Source organism: Saccostrea cucullata, unplaced genomic scaffold (assembly GCF_032062105.1).
Source record: "Saccostrea cucullata isolate Sc308-1 unplaced genomic scaffold, CSIRO_AGI_Scuc_v1 ctg3095, whole genome shotgun sequence".
Classification (NCBI taxonomy): Eukaryota; Metazoa; Mollusca; class Bivalvia; order Ostreida; family Ostreidae; genus Saccostrea; species Saccostrea cuccullata.
In genome coordinates this window covers 26,917-51,064 of record NW_026933396.1, presented here as the reverse complement: position 1 = coordinate 51,064, position 24,148 = coordinate 26,917, and the positions used below count along the sequence as shown (strand labels likewise).

Genomic DNA, 24,148 nt, shown 5'->3' with positions numbered 1-24,148 from the left:
CAACAAAATATTTACGATCTAAGTTTCACTTAAGATTTTCGTAGGACCTACTCTTACGTCATACTTGTGATTGTGACGTCACATTTCAAACATCTTGCTTGCACTCGTTATTTGTTGTCATTGATGTTTGTTTTCGCTGATAAATAATAAAAACTGAGTTATATTTTTATGATCATCAACTTATGTAAGGATTATAAAGCATATTGAGATCGTTGCTAAGGACGAAGTCTGTCGTAAGTAAAATCTTAAGTTCAATCTGCTACGAATGCTTTCGTGAAAAGCACATAAGATTTGTCGTAAGAGATTCGTAAGTTAAAATCTTAAGCAAAAACTTAAGATTTTTTGTGAAAAGGGCTACTGGTCCCTGTCTCATCGTTGCCAAGTGAGGCAGAGTAAAAAAAGCAAAACAGGGACAGGGAACAAGGCTAACTAAATGATACCCCTGTTCCCAAATGAATAAAATTTCAGTGTCCATGTTTTGCTCTGGATAATCCAAAACAATATTATCACAGATAATTCAATTTATGCCGCTATGAGAAATATATTATATTTTACACCTAAGGATAATTCTGCATATCCCTGCGCAGTCTGCAGGATATGCGCCCTTATCGCAGCGCAATTATCATAGAACCTTTCATTGCGAAATCGCACCTTATTTTGCTTGACAGAGTTATCCAATCAAAATCCTTGATTTTGTTGCGCCATTTTTGTTAGCCTGGCAGTGCATTGAAGAAAAAAAAATGTTTATGCAAAAAGGGACCTGTGTACATGTGGTCTAAGATCAATGATCGGTCAGCTTCCTAGGGGAAAATCATCGGTGCCTGTAATTTATCAATTTGATGCCGTGGAAACTATCCTTGTATCGGGGAACCTATTTCGGTGGAGGCACAGATGGTGTTTTGGCAGTTGCTGTTCACTTCGACAACCCCCTATGAAGAATTTGAAACACGGGGACCGCTTTCGCCCATGCACTGGAGAAGTTCTAGGAATGCAGTGTTTGTGCATTCCCGTCAATTAAGGGCAGTATTGTTTTGGTCATTATAACAAAACAAATAATGTTTTAACGTTTACATATATTTGGAGCAGCTTTTAAATCATTATTTTATTCATACGTCATTATGGTTAAGCTGCATGTCTTTAAGTGATGTTCAGTAAAACATCAATGTATAACTGTTCAGTATAACAGTTCGGTCAGCTTGAATGATGTTCAGTATAGCATCATCTTTTAAATCATGTTCAATGCTGTTCAGTATAGCATTGCTCATCATGATTTGTTTTACCTGTTTATAAGTGATGTTCAGTAAAACATCAATGTATAACTGTTCAGTATAGCAGTTCGGGCAGCTTGAATGATGTTCAGTATAGCATCATTTTTTAAATCATAAATGCCGAGTTTAGCATTGCTTATCATGATTTGTTTTATAAGTGATGTTCAGTAAAACATCAATGTATAACTGTTCAGTATAGCAGTTCGGGCAGCTTGAATGATGTTCAGTATAGCATCATCTTTTAAATCATAAATGCCGAGTATAGCATTGCTTATCATGATTTGTCTTTAAGTGATGTTCAGTAAAACAATGAAACATCAATGTTTAACTGTTCAGTATAACAGTTTGGTCAACTTGAATGATGTTCAATACAGCATCATCATATAAATCTATAAATGCTCAGTATAGCATTCTGTGTTCATAGTTTCATTCGGAAAATGCTCAGTATAGCATGATTTATGTTTATAGCCTCCCTTTATAAATACTCGGTATAGCATAATATAATCATAACATAATTCTAAAAATTATTAGTAAATTTACTAGGTTTATAGCGTTACCACGGTTACTCCAAAAACGCTCAGTATAGCATTTGTATTATTATGACATCACTCTATAAAATTAAAATGCTCAATATAGAACTATTATGATTATAGCGTCACTTGATATAAACATGTAAAGCATTACCAAACAATTGGTTTGTATAACAGGTGGGTCCATTGGTGCTTCTAGCATGTCTAGTTGTGTTTATATATATAGAGGAAAACCCAGTATGACATCTGCATGAATCTGTTCAGTATAACAGTTGGTTTTGGGGTTATATAAGAGCCAATACTTGTCCCTGTATACATTTGTAGATTTTGTAATGTGACCATCAGTCATGATAATACAGAGAAAAGTAAACAGCAAGTAGGGGTAAAGTTCAATGTCTCTGTTGGTAGCTCACATGGCATCTACAATTCTGTTGTCCTAATGCAGCCTTTGGGAACGTCTGATTTGTTGAGTACTTACCACGGTTATCTGCCTATTATTAAGGCTTTTGTGTTATATAAGTGTATATACCAGTTGGTTTATGCTTGGTAGGATATTTTAACATTATTGATTACAAGGGCTGTCAGATAATTTACAAGAATTATTATATTTTTACACATTGGCTACAAGTATATGCACAGCCCCCAAAGCGGAGGAGGAACCCAAATGCAGCAAAAAACACACCTAGCACGGAAAACCGATACTGCTCCTTACAATACTTTGCATATCCAGTTAACAATTTAAAGAATGTTTAACACTCTAATGATGCGAAGATATCAATGAAGTTGATAATCATTTTTTGCACCATTAGAAACAGGGAACATTTGGTAATTGCCATATATCTGAAGACATGTTAAGTTTATTTACTAGCTGCCTCACATATAATTCTTAAGGGGCATTATTATCCCTATAAGGAAGACTCGGCAATTTTAAAATGTATTTTTATGTTCAGCAAAATCCTTATTAGTGGGTTTTGCAACATACAATATATCGTTTCTTTTATGCTATAAGTAGAAATATTGGGAGAAAAATATTTAATATTGCAATCAATGTCAATTATATTTTCAATATATTGTTTCACTTGTCCAATGTGCAGTAGAAACTTTGGTAATGTTTTCTATATTTCTTTTAAAATATTTTAACAGTACTATTTTCAATAAAAATAATAAATATATAAATATATATAAAAAAAGATAAATTAATAAATAAAAAAAAATAAATAAATAAAAAGAATTTAGTATGAACATTAAGAATATGTTCAAGATACCTGTGAAAACATTCAATATATTGTTGCAATATTGGTGGAAACATTCAGTATAATTTCGATTAGTTTTGTTTTGTTTTTTGTGAATGTTTAAGGTTTTGATGGAAACATTCAATGTAATGATTAAAAGTTTTCCTGGAAACTTTGGGAACACATTCAGTTCAATGTACCATTGTTTTTGTGCAAACATTCAGTATAATGTTTTAAAGTTTTTAAAGATACATTCAGTATGCTTCATTGTCTTTGTGACAACATTCATTGTAAATTATATTTCAAAGTTTTTGTCTTAAACATTCAGTATAATGTTTCAAAGTTTGTGTCAAAACGTTCATTATGATATTTCAAGTGTTGTGGAAACATTAAGTACAATGTTTCAAGTTTTTGTGGAAACATTCAGTATAATGTTTCAAGTTTTTTTGTGTAAGCATTTGTTTCAAGTTTTTGTGGAAGCATTCAGTATAAAGTTTCAAAGTTGATGTTTCAGTTAAAACATTCAGTTTATTGTGTCAAGTTTGTTTTGGAAACATTCAGTAACATTCAGTATAATGTTTCGAGTTTTGTGGAAACATTCAGTATAATGTTTTTGATTTTTTGTGGAAAAATTCAGTATATTGTTACAAATGTAATGTGTAAACATTCAGTATAAAGTTTCAAGTTTGTTTTGGAAACATTAAATAAGATGTTTCAAAGTTTTTGTGAAAAATATTCAGTATCATGTTTCATAGTCATGTAATAGTGTCTGTGGAAACATTCAGTACAATGTGTCAAAGTTTATGTTTAAACAGTCAGTATAATGTTTAAATTCTGTTTTGGAAACATTCAGTACAATGTGTCAAAGTTTATGTTGAAACAGTTAGTATAATGAATGAATTCTGTTGGAAACATTCAGTATAATGTTTCAAGTTTTTATGGAAACATTCAGTATAATGTTTCGAAGGTTTTTTGGAAACATTCAGTAAAACGTTTCAAAGGTTTTTGTGGAAACATTCAGTATAATGTTTCAAACTTTTTATGGAAACATTCAATATAATGTTTCAAAGTTTTGTGGAAGCATTCAGTATAATATTTCAAGTTTTGACGGAAACATTGTTTGATGTTTCAAAGTTTTTGTGAAAAACATTCAGTATAATGTTTCAAATGTTTTATGGAAACATATTGCATAATGTTTCAAAGGTTTTGTGGAAACATTCAGTATAATGTTTCAAGTCTTTGAGGAAACATTCTGTATAATGTTTCAAAGGTTTTGTGGAAACATTCAGTATAATGTTTCAAGTCTTTGAGGAAACATTCAGTATAATGTTTCAAAGGTTTTGTGGAAACATTCAGTATATTGTTTCAAAGGTTTTGTGGAAACATTCAATATAATGTTTCATAGTGTTTGTGGAAGCATTCAGTATAATGTTTAAAGCCTGTTTCAGAAACATACATTATAATATTTCAAACTTTTTATGGAAACATTCAGTATAATGTTTCAAAGGTTTTGTGAAAACATTCAGTATAATGTTTCATAGTCATGTATTAGTGTTTGTAGAAACATTCAGTATAATGTTTCAAATTTTTTATGGAAACATTTAGTGAATGTTTCAATGGTTTTGTGGAAACATTCAGTATATAGTTTCAAAAGGATTTTGGAAACATTCATTATAATGTTTCATAGTGTTTGTGGAAACATTTAGTATAATGTTAATGTTATCAGTAGAAACATTTTGGTTCATATTTCAATTTGATGAGGAAAGAACTTTCAGTATTATGAGAAACTTAAATAGATATTTCAATAATTCTTTTCATGCTGTACATGTAGCATGTCATCAAGACTGTTCTGAAAAGCTCAATGTAAATTGTTTCTCATTTTGTTTGGGTTCCAGCATCTAAATATTCGTAGGCTTTAGTAGTGCATTACACTCGTACACTATTTACCATGGTATTCTGTTACTTGTAGCAGTACACCGATGCCAAGGGCCAACCTGAACTATAAAGGGATCAACACCTAACCTCAGTACCAACCAAGGCACATAATGGAGAGGCAATGTACCCTACAAATTTCAGCTCAGATGGCGGAAATTGTGCATTATTGGAACGTCATCCCAGCTGCAAAATTGTTCAACAAAAATCCTAAAGGAACAAATGCCCCCAATGACCTAATCACAGTGTCATGGAATATCTTGGTCCCAAAAATAAAAATGCTGAAACAGTGCTCTCAAATGGAACCTAAATGCGGATATATGATCAAGCGATCAACAAGGTCATTCAAGAAATTTAGACCCTGTTGTTTGTAATAAAGACAAGGGAAGTCACGTTTATTATATACATGTACCAATTCTGCGAGTTCAAGAAACCGCGACTGTGTCAGACGAGGAGAAAACGTGAAAATTAAAACCGTGAAATTAATCCCCTATACAGTATTCTGGACATGATGTCAGCTTCATAGTAAACTGTTGGAAAATGATGCCACCAAAGATTGAAACCCACACCATCAGGAAGGGCAAGCTACACACTTAAAATGCTCAAGCTCCTCTTATGGATTCTATGTTGATATCTGTGTTGAATGGCAAATATCATTTTTTCCAACATGTACTGCCAAGGAACATCATATACAGTAAAACTCGGTTATAACGAAGTCGCTGGGATGCATGAAGTTACTTCGCTATATCCGTAATTTGTAATAACCGTACAAGAAATTTATTAAATTTATACAGCTGGGGATCCAAATTGAATTCGCTATATCCGTGAATTCGCATTATCCGTGTTTGTACTAAACGAGTTTCACTGTATAGAGTAGTCAGCACCTGTCATTCATTTAATGTGTAAAATAAGATTTGGCAATGTATTAGCTTCTTATGTAACATTAATTGTTCTATCATTAATTTTGTAAATCTGGTCATTAGTCCAGTAAAGTGTTTATCAAATATTCCACAATGTACATCCTCTATAGGCATCAACTCTGTATAACTCAGCTCAATTTTAATGTCTTCATAATCAGCCTTCTAATATCAATGAGTTCAGCATTGAAACTTGCCTGCATAGTGTTTGAGCTACATGTAAGATGACGGCTACTCATTAAATTGTATGTTGAAATCTGCCCGCATAGACTTGAGTTAAGATGCATAGTTCAGCAGAGAGCTGCTTATGTAAATTGTGCTTCAAAATCTGCTTGCATAGTCTTGAGTTAAGATACATTAGTTCAGCGGATAGCTGCTCATGTGAATTGTGCTGCAAACTCTGCTTGCATAGTCTTGAGTTAAGACACGAGTTCAGAGGATAGCTCCTCATGTAAATTGTTTGTTACAATCTGCTTGCATAGTCGAGAGTTAAGATACATGACTTCAGCGGATAGCTGCTTATGTAAATTGTATAATAAAATCTGGCTTGCATAGTCTTGAGTTAAGATACATGGCTTCAGCGCATTGCTGCTCATGTAAATTGTGTGTTAAAATCTGCTTGCATAGTCTTAGTTCAAGATACATGAATTCAGCGGATAGCTGCTCATGTAAATTGTATGTTAAAAACTCTGCCTGCATTGTCTTGAGGTTAGATGAAGACCTACCTAATTTTACATATATACTAAACATTCCTTGCAGTGATTTTGGCTTCTCTTGATCCACAATTTAACAGCTAACAGGTGAATGTTAATGTCTTTGTTGCATCAGTACTTGTTATTTGTCAAGAACACCTAGCCTAAAAAAAAAATACTTCAAAAAATGCTGTAAATTTCAGTATTTTTACTATTTTTATAAAAATGTTTTCTTTTGATTTTTCTCCTTGTTTGGCGTCAACCTCTCACTGCGTGACACTGCGTGAGGGCTTGTGGCGCAATTGTTTGGACGCCTCCAAGGATTTACTCATTTATGTTATATTTTATGCATATTTACATGTACTCTGATATGTTCACTGCATGTAAATTTCTAGTCAGTCTCAGGGGGATCACACTTGTACCTTTCACCTGTGTACATGTAACCTGTATTGTTTAATATTAGATGATCCCCCTTCATGATTTGTTATACATTTTATTATATGTCATTGAATAAAATGACATATTCGACAAAACTGCATATCTGTGTTTGGTTGTTTTTCACTGCACTTTCAGGCTGATATTTCTCATAGGAGGCATAAAACAATATTATCACAGATAATTCAATTTATGCCGCTATGAGAAATATATTATATTTTACACCTAAGGATAATTCTGCATATCCCTGCGCAGTCTGCAGGATATGCGCCCTTATCGCAGCGCAATTATCATAGAACCTTTCATTGCGAAATCGCACCTTATTTTGCTTGACAGAGTTATCCAATCAAAATCCTTGATTTTGTTGCGCCATTTTTGTTAGCCTGGCAGTGCATTGAAGAAAAAAAAAACCCACCACCCACCCTTTTTCCTTTTTGGGGTTTTTGGTTTTATATTATTTTGCATTTTAGTCCAGATTTGTATTTTTCTAACTAACTTGTCATATGTTTCTTGATTGGCGCAATTGTTTGAACGCCCCCAAAGATTTACTCATTTATGTTATATTTTATGCATATTTACATGTACTCTGATATGTTCACTGCATGTAAATTTCTAGTCAGTCTCGGCGCAATTGTTTGGACGCCTCCAAGGATTTACTCATTTATGTTATATTTTATGCATATTTACATGTACTCTGATATGTTCACTGCATGTAAATTTCTAGTCAGTCTCAGGGGGATCACACTTGTACCTTTCACATGTGTACATGTAACCTGTATTGTTTAATATTAGATGATCCCCCTTCATGATTTGTTATACATTTTATTATATGTCATTGAATAAAATGACATATTCGACAAAACTGCATATCTGTGTTTGGTTGTTTTCACTGCACTCTGAAAGTTCATAGCTACAGAAAGCGATGTCATGTACAACTACTGTAAGATCTGCTGCTCTATCGAAATAGTGAAAAATGGCGTTATGATCACAATGACAGAGCCTCCTCCTCCTCGACATTTTTTTTTTATTTTGAATCTGAAGAAGGGAGATGTTGTAAACGCTAGAGCCGGATCATATGGTGGGAAGTATTTAGAGAGTTTCAGGCTGATATTTCTCGAGTATATTTTCTGAAAGAAAATTCCACTGAAAATTGATGTCTTCTGCAACTTTTCAAGAAAATTCTATAAAATCCACTAGTTAATGACGCCATAATTAGCATTAAGAGTTCATATGAAAAAAAAACAATTTGTATTTTCTTATTGCATGGAATTGCTTTGATTCAGAAAGCATAAATTTCAATATCTTATGTCTCTTTCATATTTTTGGAAAATATAGGGCTTATTTTTATTTTAACTGTACCTCCTTGTTCTTATATAATACATATACATGTAACATACGGACTGTTCATTAGAGGTAAAGCAATTATAAACAAGAGGCCCACGGGCCTTATAGGTCACCTGAGTATTGTGCATCAACTTTCAAACAATTAAATTTGGTTCATGTTATAACCCAGAGGCCATGGAATTCGCAATTCACAATTTTGAAAGAGGTACCATTGCTTATAATAATTTAGACTTAGCATGCTAACTCTATTTACTTAATACCCAGAGGTAGATCAGAGTACAATAAAGAGAAAATGCACTTCCACTTTATAACCAGTTGTACACCTCATCCCAAAGGAACCACAGATCCTGGGGCCACATATTTTAAAATTTTGCAAATTTTATCATAAAATGGTTGATTAACACCAAAGAACAAATTTCCAAGCATTAATTAATTTTAGACTATACCCCCCCTCACCCCGACCCAGGGAAGGGGCGGGGGCATAAAAAATAACCATTTTGCTAGGTTCACCTTTCTTCATCATGAATATATATATATTTGGACCATAGGCATATACACAGAAGCAAAGAAAAAAATTTCAAAGAATAAATGCATTTTCACTTTATAACCAATAGAGCCCCGCCCTAACACCAGAACCCCTGACCCTGGGGTCATAAAATTCACAATTTTGAAAAAAGGCTCTCTTGATCAACATAACTATTTAATTACATAGTTTATCTAATACCCAGAAGCAGAGAAGAAGACTTTCAAAGAATTTATGCATTTTCACTATATGATCAATAGAGCCCCGCCCTAACACCAAAACCCCTGACCCTGGGGTCACAAAATTCACAATTTTGAAAGAGGCACTCTTGCTCATCATAACTATGTGCTTGGTTAGTATATTTAATACCCAGGAGCAGAGAGGAAGATTTCCAAAGAATAAATGCAATTTCACTATATAATCAATAGGGCCCCACCCTAACACCAGAACCCCTGACCCTGGGGCCAAAAAATTCACAATTTTTGAAGAGGCACTCTTGCTCATCATAACTAAGTACTTAGTTAGTTTATTTAATACCCAGAAGTAGAGAAGAAGATTTTCAAAGAAAAAATGCGCTTTCACTATATAACCAACAGAGCCCCGCCCTAACACCAGAACCCCTGCCCCTGGGGTCATAAAATTCACAATTTTTAAAAAGGCACTCTTTCTCATCATAACTATGTGCTTAGTTAGTTTATTTAATACCCAGAAGAAGAGAAGAAGATTTTCAAAGAATTTATGCATTTTCACTACATAACCAATAGAGCCCCGCCCTAACACCAGAACCCTTGACCCTGGGGTCATAAAATTCACAATATTTAAAAAGGCACTCTTGCTCATCATAACTATGTGCTTAGTTAGTTTATTTAATACCCAGAAGAAAAGAAGAAGATTTTCAAAGAATTTATGCATTTTCACTACATAACCAATTGAGCCCCACCCTAACACCAGAATCCCTGACCCTGGGGTCACAAAATTTACAATTTTGGAAGAGGCACTCTTGCTCATCATAACTAAGTGCTTGGTTAGTTTATCTAATACCTAGGAGCAGAGAAGAAGATTTTCAAAGAAATCATGCATTTTCACTATATAATCTATATAGCCCCGCCCTAGCACAAGAACCCCTGACCCTGGGGCCATGAATTTCACAATTTAGGTAGAGGACTCAATGCTCATTACATTCATAACAACGGTTGCCTGCTTGATGTCCAGGAGTAAAGAAGAAGATTTTTAAAGATTGCAATAATTGAAGTGGTTTTTGCCCCACCCCCCAGGCCCCAGGGGGGCAGGGACCATGAAATTCACAATTTTTGTTCCCCTTTAACCAAAAATGCTGTATACCAAATTTGGTTGAAATTGGTTGAGTGGTTTCAGAGAAGAAGCTGAAAATGTTCAAATGTTAACACACGACGCACGACGCACGACACACGACGACGGACGAAAACGGATAGCAATAGGTCACCTGAGTTACTCAGGTGACCTAATAAAACTTAAAATTAAACTTTTGTAATGTTTTACTTGATACAAATGACTTAGAATTGGGTCTGCATAATTCTTCTACCAAAGAATCAAAACAAACTTCAGTAATACCAACGACACCGAAAGGAGAAGAAAGATTAATTAAATGACTGAAATCCAAGTTCTTTACTTTTTAATATTCAAATAACGCAAGCCTAACAACTAGACATAACCAAACAATCAACCATTCAAATAATGAAAAACCTCAAATGCCAAATAAACTGTATATGAAATATAAATGTATTCCTGAAAATAAAACTTCTATTTTTCCCGATACAACCTGCAAATAACATACCAGTAAAATCTCCTATCACAAAATTTCAGGGTTACCATGAAGGCACTGTGGAGACAAAGTTTAGTCTGCAAGACACCATTACAAGTCATTGTATTGATAATAATACTCTGAACATTATTTTACAAAGAATGTTTGACTGTTACAAATATGAGAGATTTTATGGCACGCATTTGTACTTCTCCTAAATATATTTTATTTCAACATTTAGTGGATAATGTTGCACTACAGAATTATTTGAGAAAACCATTACATTCAAAGTAAGGAATACCTGTCAGTCATTTAAGGCTATCAGTTCTTGATTTAAGAATAGAGAGGGGAAGGTAGAGCAACATAGAAAGAAAAGACAGAAAATGTGAAATATGTATGTCAGGTGAGATAGAGGACGAATTTCATTTTGTATTAAAATATCCTCGATATGAAGAACTGAGAATTAAATATATCAAGAGTTATTATTTAAAAAAACACATCAGTATTTAAATTAGTACAGTAAATGCGCTCTACAAATACTAAAGAAGTATGTAACCTGGGCAAATTTTTGTATTTTGCTTATCAGTCAAGAAATGATGTTCTAAATGATAATTTAATGATGTTGTTATGTAATTAACACATGTATATGTAGTATAGCCTGTACAAATCTTAGGTATGAATATTGTATACCTATGAGATATAATTTTAATGTCTCCGGTTCAAATAAAATACAAATGATTGCGCCCATGAGAAAAGGGTCCTTATGGCAATTCTTACAAAACAGAGAAATGACGTCACAAACATTGGATGTTTCAATTTTTTAATCACATGTACAATGTTGCAGAATCTTTATAATTTTTCCCTTTTGTGTTTCGATAGTGTGTTACAAATTTTTTTTATTAAACAATATAAGTATACTGCACCTTAATTCATCTGTATCTTCTTATTTATTTTTTTTTAATTATTTTAATTATTCCATAAACATATATCGGAATTTCTTCGCGTCTGTTCAAAAACTACACTAACGTTATACCATAACATGGGAGGAGCGGATTCAACGAAAACAAAACACACCTTTTTAAAATACTTCAGAAGTCCAATGACGGAGACTATCTTTTCTAGACCATGGATCAGTTTGAGGTAACAAAATGTTTCTACCAACTGGTAATTAATTTTCGATATATAGATGTAAGCCTTTTTACATTCGATATATATAGTCCGATGAGCTGAGTGTGACAATGTCACTGACTGACGATCCAATTTCTGATTCACTATTAGTGAAAACACATTGCGGATATTGAACACCAGAGAACTAGCAAATACACAAAGTCCCTGTGTATATTCTACCACTTCTCAATTCCATTAGATCTATATTTTCTTCACGAATTCAAGTTTAAGCTGGTCACTTTATTTCCATGATCACAGGAGTCTGAAGTTTTTATCGTCAAAAAAAAAAAAAAAATCCGGAAAAAAATTTTCCTACCCTTGACTAAAAAAACCCCAGGATGGCAACGTGTTTCGGGGGGACCCACCTAAACAAATAGATCTGGGCTTGGCCAGAAAAATCTCGCGACTAATTCAGTTTCCGGAGCGTTTTTGTTATTTATTTAATGTGAAAAATTCAATCTGCTTGACGACTACAGGCCGTTCCTAGCCCTTTTTGCACTTTGACAGCTCATCCTGGACTCCATGCCACTAAACCGGAAGAGAATCTCGCAGTGTATATTTGACGTTTATAAAAACTTGTTCAAATGAGATAAAATAAATAATTGTTCAACGTAATTTTATTCAGTTATTTTAAATATATTTAACAGAACTTTAAAAAGTTATTTATTCTTTTTCTTACTTGTACGACGATGTGTACCAGGGACAGATAATTCAGTTTTTACAAGCGCCAAATTTAAATCACTGAAAAGCCATGTCGACGAAGAGCCAAACAGTTAGACTAAGCGCCATTATAAAACATTATTTTGTTTGAAAAATATATCTTTTTATTAATCACGTATGGTAACATAAAATTGTACATGAAGTTTTACATGCATTTTTTTTGGTTCTTTTCTTCAATTACGTCATATATTCACCTCGGAGTTCATTTCCGGTTTAGTGGCATGGAGTCCAGGATGAGCTGTCAAACTGGAAAAAAGGCCATGAACAGCCCGTAGTCGTCAAGCAGATTTGATTTCTTAACTTGAATAAATAGCACAAACACTCCGGATACTGAATTAGTTGCGAGATTTTTCCGACCAAGCCCAGATCTATTTGTTTAGGTGGGTCCCCCCAAAACACGTTGCCATCCTGGGGTTTTTTTAGTTAAGGGTAGGAAAATTTTTTTCCGGATTTTTTTTTTTTTTTGACGATAAAAACTTCAGACTCCTGTGCCATGATACATCAACAGTGTTCATAAACAATTAAACATTGTTGGAGTAAAAATACGAGAGATAACTCTCACTGTACCGGGGGCCCAAGACGGGTTAAATATACATGTATATGGAAAGAATGAAGTAAGACAATAATATTGTCATTATATTGTCTCTTCGACTTGTAACATCAGTTTGTGTAATTTGCCAATTAAATGTTTAGAAGGATAATTTAAAATTTCTAATAGACTGATAACATATTGTTTTGTTTGTTTTGAACATATTTTATTGTATAATTTATACAATGGGATTGGTAACAAGTTCTTGCAACTTAAAAAACCTCTCCCTATATATAACATATGAATCTGTTACATTCATTAGGGCCATGTGTGTCATGAAATTCACCGAATTATTTTTTTTAAATCTGAAAATATGATGAAGATGTTATGGAGATAGAATCCGATTAAGGGGGAAGAAAAAAAATTAGAAAACATATAAGTAAATAATAAATTTGCTGATAAAAAAAATCATATACATATCAATGAAATATCAAATTAATAGAATATGAATAAATTAAAAAGAAAATAAACAAATTTAAAAATGAATGAAAAAAAGAAGATAAAATTGAAGTAAATAAATGATTTTAAAATAAATGAATTGTTTCCATTGTTTTATATTTTTAAAATTAATAGATTGTTAAGATTTAAGTTCATGAGAGAGAGAGAGAGAGAGAGAGAGAGAGAGAGAGAGAGAGAGAGAGAGAGAGAGAGAGAGAGAGAGAGAGAGAGAGAGAGAGAGAGAGAGAGAGAGAGAGTGTATCAATAATTTCATTAGATTATATACATAGTATTGCATTATATACAATTATTGCATGATAGTGAGGGAGACATGAAGATTTCTTCGCCCATGAAAAATCATATTCCCCGAGGGCAACGCCCGAGGGGAATATGATTTTTCATGGGCGAAGAAATCTTCATGTCTCCCGAACATTCATGCAATAATTATTTTATTATACCGAATCAAGCACTATGCAGAAGATATAAAGAGAATCCAACAAATAAAGTGAACATTTGATGAGAACAAAATGAAATACCAATAGGGGTAAGTCAGACCACTAGCGTTTCATAAAAAAAACCCTTCGTGACAAGTCATTCTGATTTACACACTGCAGTGTAGTAACATTCATTCCCCACTTATGGAAACACTTTTTCTAACTATTTATACTTTTAGATTTTATATCGACATAATTATTCAAAGATTTAAACAATCGAATTCAGTATATATACTAGTAAATCATCGCATTCGCCGCATTGTGACGTCACAATCGGGGAACACGACGTAAAACACGTTCTGTACACCTCAGTTAATTACATCTAGATGTAGGATAGCGTAGTCAGGCGAGGTGAACCGAATGCGGGAAACACGAAGTTTTGTTGCAGGGCGAACACGACGGTCATGTGACTGCTTCAGCCAATCAGATTCCTCTTTACTTGTGTTTATTTATATGAGGTATAATAATATATTTCGTGTAATTAAAAAAAAAATAAAATTAGGCATAAACTTTAAAAACATATTATATTCATATATATATTTTTTATAATGCATGTATGTAATTTTTTTTTTTATTCAGGAAGTAGATCAATTATTTGAAGAACATTTTGGGAGATTAGATGTAACCCAACAGAACAACCAGCCATCTGATGTCGATGAGAGTGACGATGAAAATGAAAATGCTAATCACGATGAAACGATCTCGAGAAGAATGGCCGAGTTTATACAATCGCAAAATTCAGAAGAATCAATTAGTGATGAATCTGAGGAAGATACAAGTAAAGTGCAAGACAACGAAGATTGCTTTATCAACTTGTGTAACTGTACATGTACAAAGAACTGCTTTAAAACATTTCCAACTGATGACATAAAAGAACATATCTTCAACCTGAGAGAAATGAGCAAGGAAAAAAAGGAGATGTATGTCATGGGAGTCCTACAAAGAGGGGGTTACGGGCAAACTACCCGCAAAAACACAGAGAGGAAAAGAATGCGATATTCTTACAGTTTTCGAGGAGAAAGCTTATGCAGAGAGGCTTTCCTTACCATTTATGATGTTTCTCACAAAGTTATAAAGAACATTGTAAAACACATGAACGGGAATGGAGTAACTCCACGTGAACACGGAAATAAAAGAAAAAAGCCAGCACATGCCTTGAAATTTAAAGACATTGAAAATGCAGTGAATTACATCAAAAATCATGCTGAAGAATTTGGAATTTCTCAACCTGAGGCCCCACGAGGCAGTGATGGAGTCCCGCCAGTATATCTTCCGGCGTCCGATACTAAAACTGCAGTTCATAAGATGTATGTAAAATCTTGTGAGGAATCAAATCAAAGAGTCTTGAAAATATCGTCATTCGAGGATGTCTGGACGAGGTGTCTTCCCCACATAAAGATCAGCACTCCGCGTGAAGATCTTTTCAGGATCACATTGAGTCAGCTAAAAAAGCACGGTTGCATTATAGAGAGTGCATTCACAAAGCAGTTGAAGAAATGGAAGCATGGCAAGGAGAAGAATTGAATAATGTTCACTATACGTTTGACTTTGCCCAACACTTTCAGCTGCCCCATCATGCCAGGCAAATGGGCCCAACATATTTTGTTCAGCTTCGCAGAGTACAGCTGTTCGGTGCCCGGGTTGACAGCACAGGGATGCAATTGAACTTCTTGATTGATGAAGATCAAACTATAGGTATTTTATCATTTCAAATGAGAAAAATGGCCATTTTAATACTTATATAGAAACAATTATTTGTTATATAATCACTGTATTATTCAAGTTTTCAATTTTCAAATTTCTAGGACGAGATGGAAGTTTGACCAACGGTTCAAATGCAGTTATGTTCTAATTCACCAGTTCAACCGAACATAAATTATTTATAAATTCAAAACTCCAACACATGTTTAGGAACGGCATCGCCTGCGTCTGTGCAACAGACCTCGAACGGCATCGCCTGCGTCTGTGCAACAGACATTTATTACACATAAATGTTACAAATTAAATATTCTTCTTTGAAACAACATTCTACAAAATAAAAAACGAAAATATTAAATCATATCAGATATATACATTATAAAGTAGGGTGGGTGGGCGGGGACTTGTTGCACTAAGCGCAGCGAAACCTCGAATAACTACTAATTCTTAATACCTGGACACAGGTAAACTACCTGTTCCGCACGATTTCATTTGAACTCATATCAATCGTTAAAATCCAATCAAATCTTAGATACTATAAATACTTCCTAAATACGTAAACAAACAACACCACGTGTTTCCGATACCAATTATAAATATATTTATGTTCTAATTCACCAGTTCAACCGAACATAAATTATTTATAAATTCAAAACTCCAACACATGTTTAGGAACGGCATCGCCTGCGTCTGTGCAACAGACCTCGACCAATAAAGACAGAAGCAAAAACCCACACTTTATATACCCAAATTTTTCGTAACTGACAGTTGCTGTCTAAGATTTTCTGACACATATCCATCTTTAGCAGTCTCAGATTTCCACCGGCCATGTTTTTTAAATAGTCTATCACAAACACCATGGTTGGCCGCTGCAGTAGCCCCGCCAGCGCGAAGACTATGCAGACCAAACTTAGTTCTATCTAAACCCAATGATGCGAGCGCGTCCAGAAGAATCTCTCTAGCCCTTGTATATGACAAGCACTTTTCTCCTCTTAATTTGTATGTGTTAGAATTTTTACAGTATGTGATAGATCTAAACAAATATTCATTAGATTGATCGTTAATGTTTGCTAAACTGAGATATCTTCTGGTTATTCTCACAGGACATGTAATTTCATTCGTACATGACACAACTACATTGCTCCCCTCTTTATAACGATCTGTTTTGCTTTTCTGAATAGTAAGAGTCATATAATTGCCGTAAAAACATATATCTGATCTTTTCAAATGAACAAGTTCTGAAAATCTTAAAAAACCAGCATAACTTAATAAGCACATACAACATATTCTAATATCTAACAAAGAACACGATTCACCTCCGTAAAGAGCACACAATTGTTTCAGTATATTGGAGGTAATAGGTTCTTTTTTATTTATCAACTGTTTCCCGATAGTTCTATGGCATCCCTCTCTGGCTGAAATAGTAAGTTCGGATGAACAGGGATTAGGAAATCCCGCCAATTTATGCGCCCAGCTAATTGCATAAAAAGCCTCGTCAATTGTCCCTGCACTGCTACATGTATTACTGAGACTTGTTAAGTATAACGATACATGGAAATCCGTTGCAGGAAGATATGAAATATTATGTGTAAAACACCACTTACGAAATTTATTGAAGGCATATCCGTACGTTTTTCTTGTGTTTTCAGCCTTGGAATTCATGATTAAATCCGGAAGTTTCTTTGCCAGCAATTGTAAGGAGGGATGAGAGGTTCTCCATAACGAAATCCAATTTCCAGTTTTGAAAACAATAAAAGTCATATTACCGACCATGCTTGGAAACCCAAGCCTTGTCGCAGTAGACCTTGTCGATAAGCACGACCTTGTCTTTCCATTCCTGACCGTGCCAGCTTAAAAAGAAATGCATTCTAATTAAGGGCCATGTCAATCTAATAATAAACCTTGACCTTGCCATAAACTTGGCCTTGTCATAATAAACACAAAATAAATTCAAACATTAATATGTACACAGACCATGCCTTCTAAGGCCATGTCTATCAGACTCCACTGAGTCTTACAGCTAATACTCTGGAATTAAAGCTGTCCGAGCCAAACAGGCTGTTCAAATTTTTGCCATGCATAAAAATATTCTGATATGGAGAAAATTCCAAAACATCAACTACACACTGTTTATACTTCATATTTTCATCAAACAGTAACGTCCAAAATGCTGCAGACGGCCATTTTGGAACAATTAATGTACCCACACATTTACACGCTATTACATGTTTTATAGCTTTACTCACAAGACAAATAGGTGGTACTAACCAATTATTTTCAAAACACCAGTTTTGAGTAAAAGCATCAACTGCTTCAGTCTCCGGGTACCAAAAAAGGGAGTTAAACCTCGTTAACTTTGTGTTATACACACTTGCGAATCTATCAATAGTATGAGGACCCCACATTTGGTCAACAAAACTAAAAAACTCTTGAGTTGTTTGCCAATCTTCATAATCGACTAAATTAGACAAATAATCTGCTTTTGTGTTTTCGTTTCTAGGAATCCAACAAATTTTCAACGAAATAGAATTTTCAACACATTTAGAAAAAATGTCTAAAGCTAAATCTTGTAAATGTAATTTAGTGCTACCTCGTTGTACAATTTTTACACAATTTTGATTGTCAGTATGCCAAAGTAAACTCTTTCCAATAAATGAACTGGCAAATGACTCTAAAGCTAACTGTATAGCTTTAAGTTCTCTCCACGTGGAGCTCATAACAGATTCATTCAATGACCAAGTTTTATGAAAAACCTTTTCGTCAGCTTCTACAGTATATGCACCAGCTGCAACGTCACTGGCATCTGAAAACACAAGCGTTATTGGTAACGAGTCTTTAACTAACAGTTTCTGGTTCAACTTATCAAGATTTTCCTTCCAGAACTGCAACTCTGATTTTACTGCTTCTGGAAATAAAAAACTGATTAAACAATCCCAATGACTCCTGCTCTCTATAGCTAAATAAATGTGTCTGGTCATCAAACTTGTTACATTACCAACAACTGGTGACATGGAAATAACTTTCCCAGCCGCTTTTGCGAGATCTCGAGCTGTAAAGTTAGGAAATCTATCAATAAGAAATTCTATCGAGTTCTGAGCATCAGAAAGTCGTCTTTCAGGTATACGTAGAGAAAATACACTGGTATCCCATACCAACCCTAACCACTCCAAACACTGGACAGGCTGAAAAATAGACTTTTCAATATTAATTAGCAAACCTGCTTTTTCTAAAGTCTCTTGAACTAAATTTGAAGCTTTAACACACGTTTGTAAATCTTTACCAAAACCAAGACCGTCGTCCAGATACAAAACAATGTCAATTCCGCAGCTTCTCCAGTACTTCACGATGGGTCTTAGACACTTGGTAAAAATATAAGGTGCAGACGTTAGACCAAAAGGTAAAACATTGAAACAATAAAACTTATCTTTCCAACTGAATGAAAGGAAAGTAATCTGACTTTTACAAATATCTATGTGGTGATAGCCTGACTTTAGATCAAATTTAAACAGAAAACAATCTTTATTGAAAAAATTCAAAGCAATACGCCAGTCTTCAAACTTTACTTTTCTTTTGTCTACAAAATAATTCAATTGACTCAAGTCCAGAATAAGTCTCTTTTTACCAGACCCTTTATTTTCTGCAACACTTAGTGGACTGACCACATGTGGCTGAAAAGGAACCTCTTGTACGCAGCCGCTCTCTAGAAGATCTGAAACAGACTGATCAACAAATTGTTGGTTTTTCATTGCAGATTTGTTATTATTTAGTCTCATGCGTGGTGGTACTGTAACAAAAGGAATAACATAACCATTTTTGATAGTATCTAATATGAACTCATTAGTGCTTATGGACTTCCAAAACTCAAAATGTTTGCGTAAACTGCCTTTCACCCCTTTACCAATATCAGGTAAATTTTCAAAATAATTTACTTGCTGTACAAATGATTCAAACTGATCAGTAAAAATAGATTCATCAACGAAATATACATACTGATTCTCATAATCACTGGGTTGACGAGCTTGTGCTTGGGTTGTTGGTTCTGGCTGGGGCAGTGCATGCGGATTTCCAATGGCCGAGCTTATGGCAGTTGTAGCACACGTCGTATGGAGAGGCCTCCTTACGCTTGTAGGGACGAAAATTACGGCCAGAACCACCAGACCTACCATCAGGTAGCGAAGTAGTTGCAGAACCAGACTTGGAGTATGGCTGAAAACGGCGTTTTTCTTTGATAGCTCGTAATGCTCGGTTTTCAGCTTGACGTAGACGTTTTTCGTCCTCAGAGTCGGACGCCAAATCATCACTTTCATACTCACGGACTGTCGACCACCCGGCCGGAGATTTATCAGCGATCCTGATGAGCTTGTTACGTTTAGTAACCTTGGAAATGAGCTCTGTAACGATGCTCAATGTGGAAGAATCTGAAATGCGCTTTTTAAGTTTATTCAAATCACCCAATATTTCAGTATTAAAGTTAAACTGAATTTTGTTCCCTTCACTCTTGAATTTTACAGAGACCTCCTTTTTAATGGTTTTTGTTAAATTTTCGATGTCATTACCCGTAGAGAGTTCCTCCTTGAGAGTATCAAGTTTGTTGTCCAGGTAAGACTTGAACAGGTTGAATGTATCGGCCAAGTCCGCACTTACACGGGGGCTAGAGTGTCCAGAGGTCTCCGCAGAATTAGCCGTCTTGCGAGTGGTTTTCCGTTCACCAGCGGGTTCTTGTAGTACAGTTTCGTCTAGAGACTCATCTTCCTCCCGGTATTGGGCCAAGAAATCTGTTTTTTGCCGAGACATCTATTCGACTTTTTACTTGTTGCACTAAGCGCAGCGAAACCTCGAATAACTACTAATTCTTAATACCTGGACACAGGTAAACTACCTGTTCCGCACGATTTCATTTGAACTCATATCAATCGTTAAAATCCAATCAAATCTTAGATACTATAAATACTTCCTAAATACGTAAACAAACAACACCACGTGTTTCCGATACCAATTATAAATATATTTATAAGTATGTTGGATTATACACTAAATGAATACGGATTTGGAGAGAAGTCGTGTACTCTACATGCAGATAACTGCAGTGGTAATTGATATTTGGTTAAAATTTGAATGCTATACATTTTAGCTCGCATTGGCAACAGTAGCTAATCATCGATTTTTTTCTCGAAACAGGGCAAAATAAAAACCAGTATGTTTTAGCATATCTATGTTGGAGAGTAATGATGGGTTTCCATGACACAATCTCGCTAAAAATGCAAATTCCAGGACACACGAGGTAACTTATTTTGTATTTTATCTTTTTTTTTTTAATTTTAGCATTCATTTTTATAGAGATAGTAGTTTCTATTGTATATTTTGTAGATGCCTCGTGGATAGTGGCTTTGGGCACATTAGGAAACTTTTTCGTCGATGTGACGTCGATGCATTCAGCCAGCTAGTTGAGGTAGTGGAGAAGTCGGCATCAACCAATGTAGCAGTTCCCTACAAAAAGGATGGAACAGTTACCTGGGAGTGGCGAGACTGGAAGGAATTTCTGTCGAGCCATTTCAAGGCTATCCGGAATATACGAAAGTACCACCACTTCCGATTTTCAAATGAATACCCCGGGTATGTTTTTGTGAAAGAAAGTGTTGATTCCCCAGAGGCAAAGATGCCCATTCTGAAGCATCCCATCGGGGACCCTCAGACTAGACCAATATTGATCACGCCCCCTGGATTGTCAAGAGATCGGCAGCTGTATTTATACAGGAATGTTCGCCCTTACGTAAGACCTCTACATCAGGACGAGGTATGCCCACCTCCAACTGAGGAATGACTCTAAAAACTGTGACCAGTTACCAGCTTTATCTGACTATCATTCAACTTTGACATCATAATTATTGCAAATTTCTTTTAGTTAAATCATTCAAATGTTTATTTTTAATATTTCAAATGAAATCTTTGTTCATTCCTGACCAGTTCAATAAGAGTAAAATAATTGTGATTAATTTGAATGCACATACATATGAACATATATGTAGCTCAACGATTATTTGAAAAATTTTAATCTAACATTAATAAACAAAGTTGTGTAAATGCTTTAGCTGTATGTCAGTAGTAATTAATTTATGGTTAAACATATACATGTTCACATATATAAAATTTAAAGATTTATTGAAAGAAATTTTTTAACGTTATGTGTTGTTGAATATTAAAATAATTCTTTTTACATTATACAAGTCAGAATATGTATTTTTCCTCTGTTTTATCTTTGACGTCACTGACGTCACGTTAACCTTTTCCTTACCTAAATAAACATTAGTATTAAAATGCAAAAACAAGTAACTTAGAAGTGCCGGATGACAATAAAATTTCATTTTTTCAGAGTTCTACCTGTCTGCTATCCAAATCAATAAAAATCTTAAAATGTGTAAAAATTGCCATAAGGACCCTTTTCTCATGGGCGCAATCAAATACAAAAGTCATCAAGAACTGCATTACACGTCTGGTAACAAACACAAGCTATAGTGACAGAGAAGCTAAAGATAGTAACAAATACACCAGTGAACCTAGCACAAGTCACCATACTTCAGCAATGAGTAACAACAGAAGAAAATGAATCTACAATTTATTGATTCAAAGTTTTGCGTTCTTTTGAGAATGTTTCACTCATATACATATCAACAAAAACCAGTGAAGGACTTTAAATCAAAACTTTTATTCGGGCCTCAAGGTCATTTAGTAGTGACTGAGGATTCTTTAACGTTCGCTGAGCTGCAGTTTGATTTTCATGTCGGTCGAAATTTACCAGATCCCAATTCCTGAATGTTGACGACCAACATTCGACATAACAAAGTGCCTGTCAAGGGTGTCACGATGATTGATTGTATGTTGTTTAATTCCCTCCCGAACGAAATGAACATTCCGCTGTAAAATATATTTAGTATTAAAAGTGCACATGCAAGATAATTCAAAACGCAAGGTACGTTTGATTGATTGATTGGTTGTTTTGGTTAACCAGTACACAAAACGAAACAAGAATTACTAGGTGTTTCCCTTTAACTTATACATATAGACCGCCATTTGCAGAGAGAATATAGGAAATCAAATTGACAGGTGATACATGTATGTATATATTTATTTTAAAATACGAATTATGTAATCATATTATAGAAATAATGAATTACTCAGCAATGACACCGAAGTATTATTTTTGGGAGATTGACATCAAATTAGACAAATACAATGTTAAAAAATACCAACCATTCAACAAATATTAAACAGTGTCATTAATCTGTATCGAGGCAATGTTTCTCAAATCGCAAAATTTTATTTGGGAGCTTACTGTCTACCATCGTCGCAGTCCATGGCCAAAATGTTCGGTCCTCTCCAATTCCGACAGTCAGAATATTTCTTACACCATTAAAATATTGGCTAATGCAAGTAAGTATAGTCGGAAAATGAATTTTAGCGCAACCTTCCAATACCCAATCTCAATTTACAAAACATTTCTTGTTTACTAATGATGTCAATGTTGATTTCCATTGCGATGAATTGCCGTTAGTTGAACATGATGTCATGTAGCATAAAGGTGTAAATACAAAGTATTCAACATTACAACAATTTATATGATCAAATGGTCACAGGTAGGAGAGAGCTATTATGCAGACTCAGAACCCCGGCTTGAGACGATGACTATCTACGAAAGTTATGCAAAAATGATCATTTATTTCTACAACGAAATATACTCACCGTCAGTAGAAACGCAACACCCAAATTTAAGGGGTGAAAATTATACACGGGATTTAAATATGTACCAAAAAAGTTAGGAAATCTTTTACTTTGCCAAATCAGTTATTTAACGGTTGAATGCTTTTCATTTCATTACCGGAAGTTGATTTTTTTAGCTCCCTGAACAGAATTCAAAAATTAGCATTTTTAATAAAATTTGTGACAATATTTTGGGTTTTCAAGGTTTTGTACCTGTTAATTATAAGTCTTGTACCCAAAGTCCGGAAAAATATCCTTCTTTCTCTTCCGGATGTGATGCCTGTATTTCCTCAAATTAACTGAAAGCACGCATTTTCATTGCTAATGCTGGACATTTTCAAAATAAAGATAAGGGAGAGCTACAGATGCAAATATACACTACATAACGACTTTTCGGGCTCATGTGTTTCAAAAGCATGAATGACAGTTCCTTGACCAGAAGTCCAAGGGTTACTACACTACGCCAAGTTAGAGAAAATTCGACCTCAGTATCTTGCATTTTAAACAGATTTTAAGACAATAATTTTAATCATTGTGCTCACTGATGCGTAACTTTATTACGACTATTTTTAGTTCAAATTAACTTTCTTCTGTTTCCAAATGTTTTATCAAGTTCTTCTAAGAATCTTCGTAC

The 24,148-nt window shown here is 34.4% G+C and overlaps 2 protein-coding genes and 1 pseudogene across 2 annotated transcripts; 1 reads left to right on the top strand and 2 right to left on the bottom strand.

Annotated features, from left to right (window-relative positions):
- The first annotated feature begins 11,566 nt into the window (after positions 1 to 11,566).
- On the top strand, positions 11,567 to 21,714 carry LOC134238170 (uncharacterized; annotated as a pseudogene).
- Positions 15,900 to 17,463, bottom strand: LOC134238167 (integrase/recombinase xerD homolog). Its single transcript, XM_062720281.1, has 2 exons — positions 16,038 to 17,463; positions 15,900 to 16,003 (listed from the first exon to the last, which is right to left on the bottom strand). Exon 1 carries the CDS (start codon positions 17,419 to 17,421, stop codon positions 16,498 to 16,500), a length of 924 nt encoding a protein of 307 aa, XP_062576265.1. The 5' UTR covers positions 17,422 to 17,463; the 3' UTR covers positions 15,900 to 16,003; positions 16,038 to 16,497.
- LOC134238168 (uncharacterized) lies at positions 19,620 to 20,770 on the bottom strand. The gene has a single exon (XM_062720282.1). It carries the CDS (start codon positions 20,551 to 20,553, stop codon positions 19,762 to 19,764), a length of 792 nt encoding a protein of 263 aa, XP_062576266.1. The 5' UTR covers positions 20,554 to 20,770; the 3' UTR covers positions 19,620 to 19,761.
- Positions 21,715 to 24,148: the final 2,434 nt, after the last annotated feature.